Source organism: Drosophila kikkawai, chromosome 3R, assembly GCF_030179895.1.
Source record: "Drosophila kikkawai strain 14028-0561.14 chromosome 3R, DkikHiC1v2, whole genome shotgun sequence".
Lineage (NCBI taxonomy): Eukaryota > Metazoa > Arthropoda > Insecta > Diptera > Drosophilidae > Drosophila > Drosophila kikkawai.
The window spans coordinates 17432331-17449084 of record NC_091731.1 but is presented as its reverse complement, the minus strand read 5'-3'; the positions used below and the strand labels follow the sequence as shown (position 1 = coordinate 17449084).

At 44.6% G+C, this 16754-nt stretch overlaps 1 protein-coding gene and 1 long non-coding RNA gene across 9 annotated transcripts in view; one reads left to right on the top strand and one right to left on the bottom strand.

Moving 5' to 3' along the window:
- Window positions 1–16754, bottom strand: part of osa (trithorax group protein osa) — a 30773-nt gene that overhangs the window by 5410 nt on the left and 8609 nt on the right. For 3 of the 8 annotated variants that reach the window (XM_070286404.1, XM_070286406.1, XM_070286405.1), the window contains 12 exons: window positions 15418–15720; window positions 15107–15328; window positions 6359–6515; window positions 5893–6294; window positions 5044–5802; window positions 4796–4983; window positions 4470–4733; window positions 3216–3431; window positions 2871–3102; window positions 680–842; window positions 310–508; window positions 50–134 (listed from right to left, as the gene is read on the bottom strand). In XM_070286404.1, coding sequence (XP_070142505.1) covers window positions 50–134; window positions 310–508; window positions 680–842; window positions 2871–3102; window positions 3216–3431; window positions 4470–4733; window positions 4796–4983; window positions 5044–5802; window positions 5893–6294; window positions 6359–6515; window positions 15107–15328; window positions 15418–15720 — 3190 coding nt within the window. Of the gene's footprint in view, window positions 1–49; window positions 135–309; window positions 509–679; window positions 843–1366; window positions 1796–2870; window positions 3103–3215; window positions 3432–4469; window positions 4734–4795; window positions 4984–5043; window positions 5803–5892; window positions 6295–6358; window positions 6516–6928; window positions 7073–15106; window positions 15329–15417; window positions 15721–16754 lie in introns of those variants that run through there. The other 5 variants (XM_070286411.1, XM_070286408.1, XM_070286407.1 and 2 more) reach the window with 5 other exon arrangements.
- LOC121501841 (uncharacterized) lies at window positions 10627–15519 on the top strand. The gene is made up of 3 exons (XR_011445110.1): window positions 10627–11075; window positions 15070–15318; window positions 15380–15519. It is a non-coding gene; the product is annotated as an uncharacterized lncRNA (long non-coding RNA).

Here is a 16754-nt window from a genome sequence, read left to right as displayed (position 1 = left end):
AGAGAACAAGGTTTGAAGCTGTTCCGCTGTTTGTTTCAATAGGTCTTACCATAAATCTGAGGCCTAGTATTGTAGCCTGGATACGGCTGTGGCGAGTCTTTGATGAAGTCGGGATGCCTTCGTGGCTGTGGACTCTGCAAATAAATTTAAAAAAATCGTGAGAATAGGAGCGGCCAATAAAAACATGTTTTATCTTCGATATATCCGGTAACAAAGTTGAATAAATATTTAAATATTTATTTTTATTACAAAAATATCAATATATTGATATTGTGATATATGTATCTTTCACATTCCTAATCCACTTACTTGATCTGGTGGTGGTTGGTAATAGTCCTGCTGAGCCGGCCTGCCCGTTGGATAGGCGCTGCTGGGTGGCGCTCCTGGAGCTCCGCTTGTCGGCGGTCCACCCGCCACTGCCTGCGCCGGCGGCTGAGGTGCTCCCGGCGGTGGCTGGCTGTAGGGTCGATTACCATACGGACCATACTGATTGGCACCAGTGGGAGGACTGTGGGGAAGAGGCATAAGAAATAGAAATTAGCGAAGACATTCTGGAGTCTTGAAAAAGCACTGTCCAGTGATTCTAATTCGGGCAGTTACAGTACAGAGGATGTGAGGAGTTTGGTTTGTGGTGTGGTGGTGGTGGTGTCTTGTGTGGGGTAAATTGGGATGCACTCACGCTTCCCCCTCCGGCCCATAGGGAGGGTACATGCTGCGGTTCTGCGGCGGCGGATACTGTCCCGGACCCTGTCCAAATGGCTGGCCAGGTGGCCCAGTGGCGTTGTACTGATCGCTCGAGCCATACTGGCCGTAAGCTCCCGGCTGTGATGGATAGGGTGAGCCTGCAAAAAAAAATAAAAAATATATAAAAACGCATAAGTAGGAAAGCCATGCGAGAGACAGTCTCCGAAGGTCAAAGGCAACTACTAAAATTAAAAAATTTATTTAAGAATAATTATTATTATGAGCTAAAATAATGATTAGTTTTTTAGCGTTATTTTTTGTATTATTATTTTTTAACGAATCAATAAATATAAAATTATACTTATTAATAGTAAGCAAAATATATTAAAATCAATATTCATAAAACATTGATTATTACTGTATTTACTTTATAATTACAGTCCCGTTTAGTAGTTTAGTTAAGTCAATAGTTAGTACCAGTAGCTTAAGGTGGTGCAGCATTATACCAATCATGCAGTTGTTATTCTAATGACATTACAACGAGATAGCACACATTAATCCTAGCAAAAGGCAACAGAAAAACGAACGAAAGACGATGGCGGCACAGAGGAAAGGAAATTATTTATGAAAATTAGAAGAAAGAAAGAGATGATGGAGGGAACAAAATAAAAGATGATTGTACCTGGCGTTCTAGACACAACAGGCGTTGGGTAACCGGAGCCACCTGGCGGATAAGGTGCTCCGGCGGCGTTTGGTCGCACATGCTGCTGCTGTGGCGAGGGCGGCGGCGCCACCGGACCAGGCCCATGTTGCTGTGGTGCTGGCGGTGGCTGCGGCCCCGGCTGCTGCTGTGGTGGCGGCGGCGCCAGGTGCGGCGGATGGGGATGCTGCTGCTGTTGTTGTTGTTGTTGACCTGCCGTGTGCGGTGAGTGGGGTGGTGGCGGTGGTATTAGTTGTGGGCCACCGACCACAGCAGCAGCAGTTCCAGCACCGGGACCGGAACCAGCAACCGAACCCTGTTGGCCACCGCCAGCAACGGGATCCTCAAAGGGATTGATCACGCTTATATTATCGCCGGTGGCAACAGCGGCTGCAACTGCGGCAGCGGAGCCTGAGAGGAGCGGCAAGCGGCGGTTTTTGGATGATTTGATTGGATTCGATTTGGTTTTTTATGGATGAATCGAAATTAATGAATGAGTCAATGAATCAATCACACAAAATGAATATGTTGTTGTTGTTGTTGTTTTAAGTTGTTGTTGGTGGTGAAGATGGATACATGGAAGCATCGTTGTGGTGATGGTTGGTTGGTGGTTGTGGAGTTTTATATATAATTTAGTAGTGCGCCCCACACAAAGGTTACAAAACATAAAAATGAATAAACAAAATAAACACACACATCAAAAATGAATAATAATAATAATAATAATAATAATAATAATAATAATAATAATGATCAATCAACAAAAAAAAGTGTAGTAAAATCGTATACTTATATATTAAACACGTTTTTTTTTTACATATATGTACAGAAAGATCGAAAGAAAAGCATATCTAACATCTATCTATCAGATAATAAAATTCAGAGATCGTTTTACAAAACAAAGGTTAAACAAAAAATGATTAGGACTATGATTTGACTGAGAGAGAGAGAGATACAAGATTTTTTTGTACTTTGATGCAAATTATTGCAGTGTAATTCGATTATATGACAAAGTAGTCAGAATTACTTTAAATATCAGTAACTAAAAATATCTGTTAGCTTATAAGATATTATTATTCATTTAGCGACTTCGAAGTCGCTGAATATATCGACTAAATGACTGAAAATATCCACTAAATAAATGTTTTCTCAAAAAGTTTTTTTTTTTCAAAATAATGTAACTATTAAAACCTTGAAGAGGACCTATTAAAAGAGTAATTTCAGCGAGAATCTATAAGGATACTAACTAGATTAGTAAACGAATTATCTACCTAAGCTACTTTTAAAGCCAGAAACTCAAACAAACTATCAAAAGTCAATAATACTTTACATATCATGACATTTACATTCTATATAATAATAATATCGGGCAGCTAAGCGAACTATATTGCATTCCGTTTGCAATAAAACTAAAAAGATCTTGAACACACTCTGTTTGAAATATACATAAAAGTTGTTTAAAGAGCGAGGAGAGAATGTCGCTTACCGGGATGAGGAGTCTGCTGCGGGTTATTCTGGGAGGGTGGACGCTGCATTTGGCCCGAGGTGGCATAGTCCGGCTGCGGCCCACTAGCTCCCGGATACGGACTACCGCCCGGATAGCCGGGATAGCCATCGATCGCTGCGTTAGGTGCGGAGCCGGGCGGTGCTGGAAACGAGTCCTGTGAATTCGACGAGCCTGTGGAGTTTGTGGTTCCAGCATCCAAATGACCACCACCGTTGGGTTGCAAGTTGTATTTGTCATCGTTTTCGGATAGTGAAAAAACGAAAGAAAAATTTAAGTTAAGCATCAAATGTATCCACAAAATTACTTGCAAATAAAACACTTACCCGGCGATGGAACTGACGCTGCCTTGGCCGTCTTCTTTTTGCTGCCAGCTTCCACCTGCTGGATGATCGGCAACGGATCAATGTCGCCGCGATCAAAGTGACACTCGAAGGTTAAAAGGTTTTTGGTGTAGTGCTTTCGCAGCGTATACGCGGCACTACTGCTTGCACCGATGCCCAAGAGTCCAGCGATATCCTTCCAGGTCTTGCTCTTGGTCACCTGGCGGCGGAACGGAAGAGAATCAGAGGTATATTAATTAATGGAGGCGACAGAAACAGACTCAAAAGTTCATGACGATTGAAAAAAGAGAATCAAAAGTTTTTTGCGAGCACAAAAACAGATTTCGTGTGGATGCAGTTTTAGCAATTTGGGAAGGAAAAACCAACATTCTAGATTCTAAGATAAAGAAAATGTTACTAACTACGTGGAAAATAGGGAAATAGGAAGATAAGGGGGAAAGGGGATAACTAAGAAATCAAAACCAAAATAATCAACAAGAAACATAATAAGAAAATCGTTAAAATACTCAATGTATCTTATAAATTTCAATGAATGAAAAAAATTATAAAAATGCATTAATCATTTTTCGAAATAGTAAAAAAAATATTTAGGGAATAGTCTCAAATAAAAAAAAGGAGGAGCAATCAATAAATTCATCATTCAATCCTTAGCACTATCAATGAGCTTGGATTCAGGCCTTGATTATAAAGTTTCTACAAAACCAAAACGATAAAATTCATCAAAAATGCTAGTTTTGCATTACAAATGAAATTTAGTGAGCATCTGACAACATGCCGGCACACATATATTTCTACAGATATTTGAGATGAAAAATAGGTAAGTAAATAGGTAGGAATCGAGTTGTGCTTGGCTGGATTCGGCTTAGAGCATGCTGTCTAGGGGGAAACCAAAGTTGAAGAACAAGGGATTGATTGCTTTTTTGCTTCCTCCTACGGAAAGCAGCCTGCCTGGATGCAGCTACACAATTTAGACACATGGATATCGGAGTGGCTGGAGGCTGGAGGGTCTAAATGGTTGGTGGCTTGACTTTAGTTTTTGCTGTTTACACAATCTATGTATATGGAACTCGTGTCTATGTGAATATATATCTTTCATTTGAATTTGGATTCTTTGTTTATGGCTTTTGTGTTAACTACGTTGGTGGTGATGGTGTTCTTTGGGTTGATTTGGTTTGGTTTTGTTGCTAGTAGTAGGTAAATCTATAAAAGAAGTTAGTAAAAGGAGTTACTACGGCACCTTGCATACCTCGACGAATCCGCCACGTTCTTTTACATAAATATATAACCTATATAAATCGAGTGGCTGTTTTGAGATGGTTGGGCAGGCGGTAATCGGTGTTCGCCGCTCCTCCATGAACGACCGCAGCTTGTCCAGCCAGCCGCGCCTATCCGGATTGTCATCCATCTCGTATAGCTTGCACAGCGAGTCCGACTTCTTGGTCGTGGTGATGGTGCTGCGGAAGGGCTCTTGGGGCACCTGGGGAACATGGTTGAACACCTGCTGTGGAAATAGACACACGTTAATACGTGATTTAGGAATAAATTTTAAGAGGTGATGCTTACTGGGCTACCAGTCGGACGTGGCCAATTGGGCGGTGAACTCATGTCGTATTCCTCGCCGGGACCACCGCCGCCGCCTGGATGCATGACAACCGGATGCGGCGATGTGCTAGGCGGAGCTAGGTGACTTTGGCTATATGGATCATTTTTGCGCGACTTTGGTGTGGTGCATTGTGGATCTTCGCCGGATGCTGTGGGAGATGCAAACACGTTAATCAAGTGATTCGTTCGAAGCGTCGTGGTGCACTCACCCGCTGAAGCATTCGATAGCGTGCTCTGCTGACTGACTTCGTCCATGGGCGTGCCATCCGGTCCAGTAGTGACCACTGCGGTGACCGCATGCATTCCCGCCGCACCACCCGTCGGCCCCGACGAACTTATGCCGTTATCCTGCGAAATATGCTCCGGACCACTATCCGGTCCTCCGACACCAGCACCTTGCCCCTGTCCCGGAGGCTGACCGCCCTGGAGAATCTGTGCCTGAGGTGGCGTGGTGGTGGGCGGACCCATGCTGGTGGGTCCGTGCGGCGGTCCCATGTGATGGGGTGGACCCATCGGCATGCCCGGATGCATGCCGGTCGGCCCGTTGCCATAGCCTTGTGGGCCCTGTGGCGGCGTTGGACTTCCTCCGTAGCCGCCCTTGTGCTGTAAATGCTGCTTCAGATAGGTGAGAGGACGCGGCGATCCACTTCCCTGAGGCGGTGGTGGCTGGCCACCCACAACTGACGGCGGCGGTGGTGTCCCCTTGCCTTGGACATGATTTCCGACCATTGCGCCACCACCGGGAGCACCTCCGCCGGGCACGGTTTGCTGCGGCGAGGGCGGCACCCACTGATACGGCGGATACTGGCCACTGTGGTTGGGCATGGCTCGACCGGGATAGCCGCCAGCCTGGGCGCCCGAGGGCATGCTGTTGGCTCCACCGGCTCCAGCTTGTTGGCTTGTTGGGGGCGGTGGTGGGCCGGGGGCGTAGGCGCCAGGCGGATATTGTGGGCGTGGCGGGTAGTTACCTGTAAAAATGTAAACGGTTAGACGTGACTTGAAGTTGTGTTTAAGGAAAACGAACTTAAAACACATCCTTAATACTCCAAAAATCTTACCTGGTGGATATTGCTGTGGCTGCTGTGGCGGATAGCTTTGACCACCAGGACTCTGGCCCGGTCCGCCCATCTTGTAGCCGCCGTGCATGTGCGGTGGCATTGGGTAGCCTCCTCCCGCCGCTCCTTGAGGCGGTGGCGTTGCCATGTTGTTCATTCCCTGTTGATTGGGCGGTGGCGGTCCTGGTGGCGGCGTCTGTTGTGGCGAATTGCTTGCCGACGAAGCCGAATTCGAGGCCTGTTGTTGCTGCTGAGATTGCTGCTGCTGCTGAGGTGGACCGCCTGGCATGCCGGGATGCGGGGGCATCGGCGGCGGTCCACCCACCGCTCCAACTGGAGGTTGCTGCATGGGTACGCCGCTGCTCGACTGGTTGCTCGCCGGACGCGAAATTGGATGGTTTTGGGCTGTGTGCAAGAATGAGAGTTTGTAATGCTTGGGCTTAGGAAGGTTCTGGAGTTGGCTACTCACCCACTGCCGGGGACATGGAACGTGAACCGGAGGAGCCAGTTGGCGAGGGTGTTGGTCGCATCACCTGTTGGGGATTGGGTGTGCCGGGCGGACCAGAGCCCATGCCACTGTGAGCCCCGCCGCTGGAGCTGTCGTTGCTATTTTGTCCAATTAGCTCCTGGAAGGCAATGAAATGGAATTGAGTTTAGTGTTAAGTCAAAAGACGGCTAGGCTAAGGCGGCAAATGCCGGCCGGCAGGTGGCATATTCCAGAGAAGGTTGGACGCTGTACTTGTTTATTTAAACGAAAGTGATAGCAAAACTATGAATTAACCAAGCGGCAACCGCAATTAACCCACTGCATACACACACACAGGAGAGCTGAGCATATGATTGAGTTGGTAATCCAGCGTAAACACACATTCAACGGCAATCAGATGTTTTTGGGGCCCAATCTCTCATGCCAACATGATGATGAGGGATGGGGAAAGCGGGCCAACAGTGGAGTCGCTCTCCCCCCCCCGCGACCTTTTCCTGACATTGCCCGAGGAGGAATTTCGGGATTCCTTCTGCTCCCACTGCCGCCACTTACCCGAGCTCACAATTATAACCCGGTCAGAGGGGGAGGAATTCGGAATTCATAAACGCCAGCCCAGCAAGTCAAGTCAAGCTGCTCGGAACAATAACAACTCTTGAAAAAGTCTACAGGCAGGCACAGAACACCAGAAACTCGGTGCGATGCGACACGACTTTAACTTTTTTGCCGCCTATAACTTATAAGAAAATCAAGAAAAAGCTCAACAACACAAACAGGCACACTCATACACGCACACTCTATCTCGCACTGGTGGTAGTGAGTATTCGTGTTCGCAGCAGACGTGCACATAAAGCTTAAGTCGACAGCAATTCGAAACACTCTCATACACAGACACAGGGCCATGGTAAAAACCCCAGCGGACAGGGAGAGAGAGAGCTCAGCAGCTAATGGGGGGGACGTACCCAAAAGGGGGGGTTCGTTGAGGGCTTTCTTAAGTTTACTAGAAATTTGGTTATTTTATTATATTTATTTTAATTAGTTTTATTACCAATTATTATAATTTTTTTAATATAAACATATATTTCGCTTAATTTTTATATTATAAAAAAATTAATTGTAATTTTAATTAATTGTACAAGGACCTAATCAGTTGTGAGAGTCGCGCCATTGTGCCTCCCCCTTGTAATTAAAGACAGACTAAGCCACTGCACAGTCACAGAGGCAGCGGCAAGAAAAACACAACGAACGAACGAACGACGAAGCGAACGCTGTTCGTTTTGGTATCTGAGAAATTAAGTGAAGTGAAATGAAATGTACGACGACGAACTGACGGCACAAGGCGGCGGCATGGCATGGGATGGCAAAGCATGGGATGGGATGAGATGGGTGCGGGGCGGTATGGTGCGGAGTGGGGCATAAAAGCTATGTGGAACGAACCAACAAAACCAAGCAAGCAAGCAAGCAACGAACCAACCAGCGAACGAACGACGAACGAAGAGCAAAGAGCGACAACGGCGTCGGACGGCTGCAACTTGAAGCGTTCCAAAGGGGGGGTTACGAAGGGTCTTTGGCTATGGCGATGTCGATGGCTGTGGCTGGCTACCCGGGGACCGGGCAAGTGGCTGTGGTAGTTATGGCGCGCTCGAAGCGAACGAAAGGCAACGGCAACGATGACAAAGACGTAGATAAGGAACAGAAACAGGCACACACACACACTAGCACGGATACAGATACACGCACACGAACACTCTAAATGTTGGAATATAATAAAATTCGAACGTATTCGTATTCGTAATTCTCGTATCTGTGTATTTCGCATTTCGCATTCGTTCGCCGAACGACGGACGTAGAGTCGCTTTTTGCGAGGGGGTTCTGGGGGGGGGGGCCAAGGGCGGTGGCAGCGTACACTTGAGTTGCGAGACGATGACGAGAATAGCAAGCAAGCAGCAAAAGCAAAAGCAACGGCAAAAGGCAAAGGCGGGAGCAGCAGGCAAGCAGAAGCGAGGAGCCGGGGGGAGCTGCTAAAGGCCAGGCCGGATAGAATGCTTTGTGCGGCGGCGAACCGGGGCGGCATTAAAGGGGGGTCGGTCGGCCCACGTTTGTATTTGGCGCTCTCTTTTGTGGTCGCGTAGAAAAATTACTTGGAAAAGAAAAACAACAAGCGCCGAGCGGGAACAACAACAATGAAATCATTTATAACGAAAATAATGCGAGGCAAGCACACAAAACATAAAAACAGAATTCGCGCACTCGAGGTTTGAGCAATACAAAGATATATAAATCAAAATAAATAAACAGACAACAAGAACAACAGCAAACTCCTGCGCAATCCATCAGATACAAATAGAAATCAGTCAAGATTTGCGCGCCAAAAGTGAGTTCGACATTCGGGATCGTGATCTCTGCAAGATCGCCCTTGGAGCCCACTTGAGGATGCGATCATCATCATCATCACTATCTCCTGCCTTCAAGATGCCACGATGATGCAGCACCATTTTGGCCACAAGTTTGGCTCTGGGCTCTCGAAGACGGCGCAGCACAGCACTTCACCTTTGCTGCGGCTTTCTGCCGTGTCATATATGTAGACACGTTCATTTAAATAAGAAGAAATATGTATGATATGGAATAGGTGTGCTTGCTTGTGGCCAGGTATGTTTATGTCTGGCTGTCAGCTGCTCTGCCGGTACAGGTACTGGGTACTCGGCTGGGACCTTTGTGGCTTATCACCTTAAAACCTTTAGCGATGAATGTGGCAAGCGGGCAAAAAACAAAAATAAAGAACAAGGTCTGTGGCATACTACATGTGCTTGTTATGCGGCGGGACCGAGAGATAAAAAAATAAGCGAATTAAAGGCACAAAGGAGCGGCACACATACGGTGGAGGAGCCCAGACGGGGCCAGGGAAATTATAAACACAGCCAGCAGCCAGCCAGCCAGCGAAAGAGAAAAAGTAATAAACTCGGGGATATCATAAAAATGAAAACAAGAGAAGAGGCTAGCTAATGCATTCGAATCGCAGCTTGAAATACCCTTGACAGGAGAACAATAATTATAAGTTCTTGATGGGACATAATGTCTCTTTCTAAACTGAAAGAAATACGATAAGAAAACTTACACAATGTCTGGGTCAAAGACAGTAGCGCTAACGGTTACAGAGATATAAACAAATATCCTGCTAGATTAATGATTTTCAGGTTGATTTTTGTTGTCGGACTCCGAACTTGACATTCTGTGTTTAATCGTGTCCTACTTATTAAAATAAGTTTATAGAAAACAACTTAAATCGTTAATAAATAGGCAAATGTATCTATAAGATACATTTCTTTTCTCTATAACAACATGACCAATTTTAATAATAAAGGAGTATCTATAAGATACATTTCCTTTCTCTATAACAATATTAATCTTATAGATATAATTCATATTTCAATAATTTTATGATTAGTCTCAACAGTCTATTATGCACAATTGAAAACTCCAAATGATAGGGTATAGAAACCTACCAGTGTGGTAGAATGGGAAGTGGGCAAAAAATATTTTACCACATCCAGCATTCTCTTGCTAGCCATCTCCACCCCCTAAAGTGCAGTGCTATTTTTTTTTACGGATCGAGAGGGGGTTTAGCCGCAGAGCCAGAGGAGCAGCTACAACATAGAGAAAGAACAGAGCCCAGCTGAGCGGCAGGCAGCAGTCACACTGTCGCTCATTAGACATCCTCAAAGTGTGGGACTCCGACCACGACTCCCCAATCTGAGTCTGAATCCGAGTCTGAATCTGAATCCGAGTTGTCCGTATGCTCATGCAATTTCTGTTTGTGCTTGCTTGGAAATTTTATGAGCGAATCGAAAGTTTGTGCGGTTGTATGCATGGCGCAAATGGCACAAGGGAACAACTCAGGCAGACACAGGTCGTAAATGAATATACAGTCTGACTTCTAAATTGATTGATCTTTTTATAAAAGTTGGATCCTCTCAGAAAACCTCTTAGGAGTTTTGAAATTTTATCCAAGACTATGTGAAAGCAATATTACTATCTAGCTTTAAAGAAAATTATAAACTGAAAGCCTAAAGTCAGTGTGATATAACCTACAAATGTATTTTCCCACCTCTGCCTAAACCAGATATATTAAATAATAATTTATAATAGGATTTAATATGTATATCGTCCCAGTTAAAGAAGTTCAACTGTATATAGAGGCAGACATTCTACTCGTATATTCGCTTAACAGCGAACAACAGCAGAAGTCGCTTTGGATCTGCTCGGTTCGGTTGGGTTTGGTTCGTTCGCTTCGTTTTGTTTCGCTTCGTATGTACGTTTATTCGTTCGCTGTGCCAGCAGAGCAGTCTCCTCCAATCCCCGCCTGCAACGCTCGCCCTCTCCCCCTGACCACTTGCTGGCGAACTGACTAAGCGTCGGACCGGCAGGCAGGCAGCCAGCCAGCAGTAAAAGCAAACGAAGCAGGCAGTCAACCACTCTAAGAGCTCAGACAAATGTCCCATGAATCGCACACTGGGCTCCACAACTAGAGAGTCGAGTCAGAGTCAGAGTCACAGTCAGCGTCAGAGCCAGAACCGGCAAGAGCCAGAGCCAGAGCCAGAGCAGGAGCTAAAGCAAAAGGCAAAGCCCAGAGCTCCGCTGCTGTCCGGACCGATCCAAATCCGACCCCGACTCGTTCGCAGCGTTTCGTTTCGTTTCGTTCGTGGTGTGTATCCAAACGAGTGAACTGAAAAACAAGCGAACACAAACACACAGCTCTCTCTATATATATGCATATATATATATATCTATATAAATATGTATGCATTTAAAACGAAGGCAGTACACAGAAACCAATAGCAGAATTATGCTTTTAAAGTACAATGTTTGCATATTTTTACATTATTTCCAAATAATAGCTAAAGGCTTATAATAGAATTACTTCTATGTCATGAGTCAACTTCAAAATCATTAGGGAATTATAAACATTTTCATTTATTGAGGCCTTAAACCTGATAAATTGGATAGTAAAAATCAAAGCAAAATTAATAGGGAGCAGAGTTTTCATTTAAACTATATAAGTTTCTCTCCATTTTAATCAAGCAGCTCACAGAACAAATAATATCCTCAGTACTTATTTTACAAATAGCCTCAAAACTTTGCGTGGCTTCCCGTCGAATTCGTACTTGAGAATTTTATTTGCAATGGCACCAAATTAGGCCTAATACCTTAGATTTTTAAGTTTTAATCCAAATTCCCAATAACGTATGGCCACGAAAATATACAATTTTATGGCACTCAGAGCCCTTTTAATATAAGTTAAAACATAATTTTGCCAAAGATTCTTTAAGTTTCACTATCTTTTTCTTTCGGTCCAACATCAGCCAGCGACTGAAATGAACGTTCGTTCTTTTTATTTATACTTTTATTTTTTGCCTTTTTTCCTGGCTGCGCCTGTTAAAATGAAAAACGATGATGATGCCGCCGCCGCCGCTGCCAAGAACAACAACAATAACAAAGCCAGAGCCAGAGCCCGGCGGTGCTGCAGAATCGTCGAGCACTGAGTGGAGCGGCAGAGCGGAGCACTAAAATCCCAGTAACAGCGGACAGAGTAAAAAACCGGCAAAATTGTTCATTGGCAGGCAGTTGTTGGCAGGCACAGAGAGGCAAACACAGGCAAACTGGCAGACAGAACAGACAGTCCGGGCCATGTGGCACTTGGGGGCTTTTGGGTTCGCATTCGCATTCGCCGTCGCAGTCGGATACGATACGAATTCTGGCCCAAAAACCCCAACCGTGTACTGCGGGCGAAGGCATTAAATGAATGCAGCAGCAGCAGTTTCAGCAGTTGGCCCGTAAAATTTCAGATGCTGATATAGGCGGCATGCAGCAGAGATAGTCATGGCAATTGCCCAAAGAGAATATGATGCAGAATAATCTTGAAATAAGTTTTTGAAGTGGGACACCACGATGAATGGTCAATCATCATCGTGTTGGCTCTTGAAAATCAATAAAAATGTCACTGGAAACTGAAATCATAAGCAATATATATGTATTTATGTAAAACCATATCTATGTATGTATATGTACATATGTGTGGACGGCAGTTTTGCAAATTATTTCAACCATTTGGCTTTTGCTCTGCTGCGCACACTGTGAATTTAAAGCGGCTTATACGAAATGCAATATGAAATCGACCAGTTTAAACACAGGCGGGGACTCCCCCACTAGGAGGATGGCTTAAATTGAGTGTTGGCAGCCGCTGCTGCTGCTGGCTGCTGCTGCTGATTACTGTTGGCTGTTCGCTGTTCGTTTTTCGGCTGGCTGGCTTTTTATTTCCAGTGGCAAGCAGCGGGATTTAACCTTGCAACACCCAATTATAAATTCAAATCGGTTGGTTAGTTTCCATGAGGCAATGGGGTTTCCATTGAAATCGATTCTGATTTCTATTGGAATCGAGTCAGTCTTTCGCTTTGAATAAGGATAGCTTTTGGTTAATATTCATAGATACTGAATATGATTGGCTATCTTTTGAAAAACTGAATGTGCAAGAGAACTGCGTGACCAGATCTGTGCTTCTTAGTTTCAATCAAGCTGATGTTTTTAAGATATTAATTGCATAGCTGAAGCCTGGACTATAATTATCCTAAAACCATAAATGAAAATCAACACGAAAGGCAAGCCTGGAGTTGAGGGATTGTAAAAACAAACCAAAATGATTTGTAAGGAGAATATATAACCATAAAATGTAAACAACCCGCTAAACAACAACTACGGGGACATAAAGGAGATGGAGGAAAAAAAAGGCAAAGAACAAGAACAACAATGACCTTGGCATTGACCCAAATATATATACGTATATATGGTAACAGACGCTTTGTGTGTGATCTTGAGTGTAGCCATGCGAGTGTGCTGGTGCATATATATGTATGTATGTATGTATGTATCAAATATAAAGGGAATGAGGGGTACAAAAAAAACCAAAATACAACATAAAGAAATGGTATGAGGCACCGGAGGATTGTCGAGACGGCGCAGGGTAGGAGGTGGAGCAGAAAAGGAGGAGGCGGAGGCCACGGCGGCCGCGGACAAGCTGAATGAATAAATGGGGTACAAAACACAAACGCACACACATCCGCAGGCGCATCATACTGGCACAGACAGTTGCTATATAAATACAAGTACTAGCCAGCTTAAAGTACCTTTCTTCCCCTATGTTTAATTAACATCTTGGCTCAAATTTAAAGAGTGATGTCTAAAGCCCTAAGATGGTAGTCGGAAAATTTGACTGCACATTTACCTTCGGCATCCGCAAATACTGATGACACGTGCATACAACAAACTGGAGATGGAAGGCAGACAACGGTTGGCAAAGGGGAAAGAAGGCAGACGACTGCCGGCGATGCGAAAAATAAAACAAAAGACAAAACAGGGGAAGAAAATGCCGCGGCAGAAAGAAATAGTAATCAAAACAAAATAAAAATCATTAAAATTCATAAAAACAAATCAAGACGACGACAACGGTGACAACAACAAACAACAACAACAACGATAAGGCTAAAAGCAATTTAAAAGACATGGGAAAGAAGGGTGAACACGGGGGTCTTGAGAATGGGATGCGATAGCGGTTCAAGTTCAAGCGATAGACATACATAAAAACTGCGTTTATGCGATGGAAATAATATCAAGAATAATGTCAAGAAATGCATGCTTAAGCATCACAAAAAAATTGAGTATAAAGTTCAAATTTTCTGGTAAATACCTGGAAAATTTGACTTAAAATTATTCTATTAAAATACTAGAAAGTAAATGACTAGTTTAACCCTTTAATGGAGTTTAAACCTTTAATTAAGGGATGCCAGCTTAGTTGACTTTAATACACCAGAAATTCATAAGTATTCATATTCATTCGTTAAGGAAAATCTGAGAGGAGTCTCAAAAATAAGTGCCAATGCAAAGCATGAGTAAGAGTACAAATATGAGTACCAGTTTGAGTACAATTACGGATACGGGTGCGAGTGCCATGGCCAGGCATAAACATTTGACCTGAACAACTTTTGTAGACTGCCTACTACCGCTGCCTCTTGTTGCTATTGCTGTGTTTTGTTGGGTAAGGTGTCGGTGGATGGGGGGAAGCATCAGGATTGTGGAGAGGGGGAGCCGGCGTGGTTAACGCAGGTAAAGAGTGCGCTGTGCCAAACGTAGACGTGAATGGTTGTGTGACGTCACGAGTCAAGTTCACGTGCTGTTCACGCAGCACAGTTTATTGACCCACTTTCGATGTGTGTATTATCTAGAAAAGCTGCCAGCCAGCCAACAATACAGAGTCGTCGTGAATGGAACGAAGAACTGGGGGTTGGATGGGGGCCGGGTGCCGGTGTCGAATGCTCCTCTATGGCAAAACATCCAAATGAATGTACAAGTACTTGGCCATTTCGATCTGATATATCCTGGGTATGGGGTGAGCTGTAGGAGCACCACTTATACAACCGGCCACGATTACGCGTTATTTATTATTCATTTGCAGCTCAAGAAGAAGCCTATTTACCTTTCTTTTCAAAAGATAACATTGCAATTATTCTATTTACAAACCAGTTCCTCAAAACATCTAAGAGTGAATGATTGGATAACATTTACTAATAATTGAAAAATTGGTTTCCTACTTCAATAGATCCTTCTCCCTTCTTCGAAATAATTTTGTTATACTTTTTTTTTTTAAGTCGACGGAAGTAGCATTATTATACGACTTTCGCTTACCTGGTGCGGTGAGGGCGATGCCTGCGATGGTTGCGGCGATGGACTCGGTGCATGACCCGGACTACTACTGGGCGGCGGTCCGCCTGCGGTGACATGTGGCGGTGGCGGCTGCTGTTGCTGTTGCAGCGGCGGCACGTGGTGCGGTGAGGCGGGCGGCAAGGGATGTCCGGGTCCGGGGCTGGGCGAAGAGCCGCCTGGCCAAGGCCGATTAGGTTCGGGATACTGCAAATGGTTTCAAATCGAAAGTTGATCGATTAAAGCAATCTCTTACAGCAAGCTGCTCTCCCTAGGCCCTTAGACAGTTCACTTACCTGGTGCGTCGAGTAGGCAGTTCGATGGTTGGGTCCACTTGCCGGCAGACCCGGCGGTGTCGGATAGCGTTGCGGGTACGGCGAATATTGAGATGTTGGCGGTGTATTTTGCTGCGGCGGCTGCTGCTGCTGCCCGGCGCCTGGTGGAGGTCCGCCAGGCACAGGGCCACCGGGCTGCTGTCCCGCCTGTTGTTGTTGCTGCTGCTGCTGTTGCTGTTGTTGCTGCTGCGGCGAACTAGGATAGGAACCAGAATTTTGACCGTGAGCCGGCGGATAGGGTGACTGACCCCTGGAAGTGTTTGTCTGCGGATGGAAAAGCGAAATTGGATCAATAAGAGTCAAAGGATGGCGGCTCCGCCAGTTTCCCCCAAAATAAATATATAATCAGTGTTGAATGAGTTATTAACCCTATAAATATAATCTAAAATGTTCTCTAATTAGTTTTCAAATACTTAAGTCCAAAAATAAATATCAATTTATTCTAAGATCATTAATAAAACAAGTTAACATATTTTTAAAAAGATTCGAAACAAACAGCTTTAAAAGATTAAAACGTTTCACATAATTAAAACCCATTTTATGAATAGGTGCCGATATGTCGCGTGGGAATTTAGAGGGTTAAACAGCAGCCTGACGGAGACAGCGCATTGGTTTTTAATTACAGACATCTCTTCGCTCTATCTCTTTCTCTCTATTTATATCCTCCCGCACTCTTTCAGCATGCAATTCATCAATTATTTGCGTTTGGCTTCGCCAATGCTGTGCGTCTGTGTGCAATGCACATTCCATTTTATTGTATATACATTCATATATATATATATCATTTTAATCGATATTCCAACAACCAATTCCCGTAAATGCGCGCACAAATACGCACACAGAGACACCCTCGTATATCCTCGTACAGTGGATGTCCTCGGATTAGAACTCTCTCTTTCTCTCTCTGTCACTCTATACATTGGAAATTTCCAGCAATTAATGTTTGAAAGCCCCCCCCGAGCCACAAGAACTGAAGCCGAGTGCAACGATAATTGGAATTGACCCGGGCACCAAGTGTCCCTAATTATTTGGCGCCCACTGTGGCTCGATGCGTGAGTGTGTGTATACCGAACACACATCGAAGTAGAGGAGGGGGAGGAGGGAGAGACAGCGACGCACCCTCTGGCGGGTGAGTTGTCACTTGACAGTCACAAATGTGCAGATTAAAAAAGAGACAATTCAAAAAATATGCTGTGCGAAAGGATCCTAAATGCTGGCAATAAAAAGTTGAAATATTTACCGCTATAACGGCAAATACACCCGCACATGCGATTACAAACAGTTGAGGGTTAAAATGA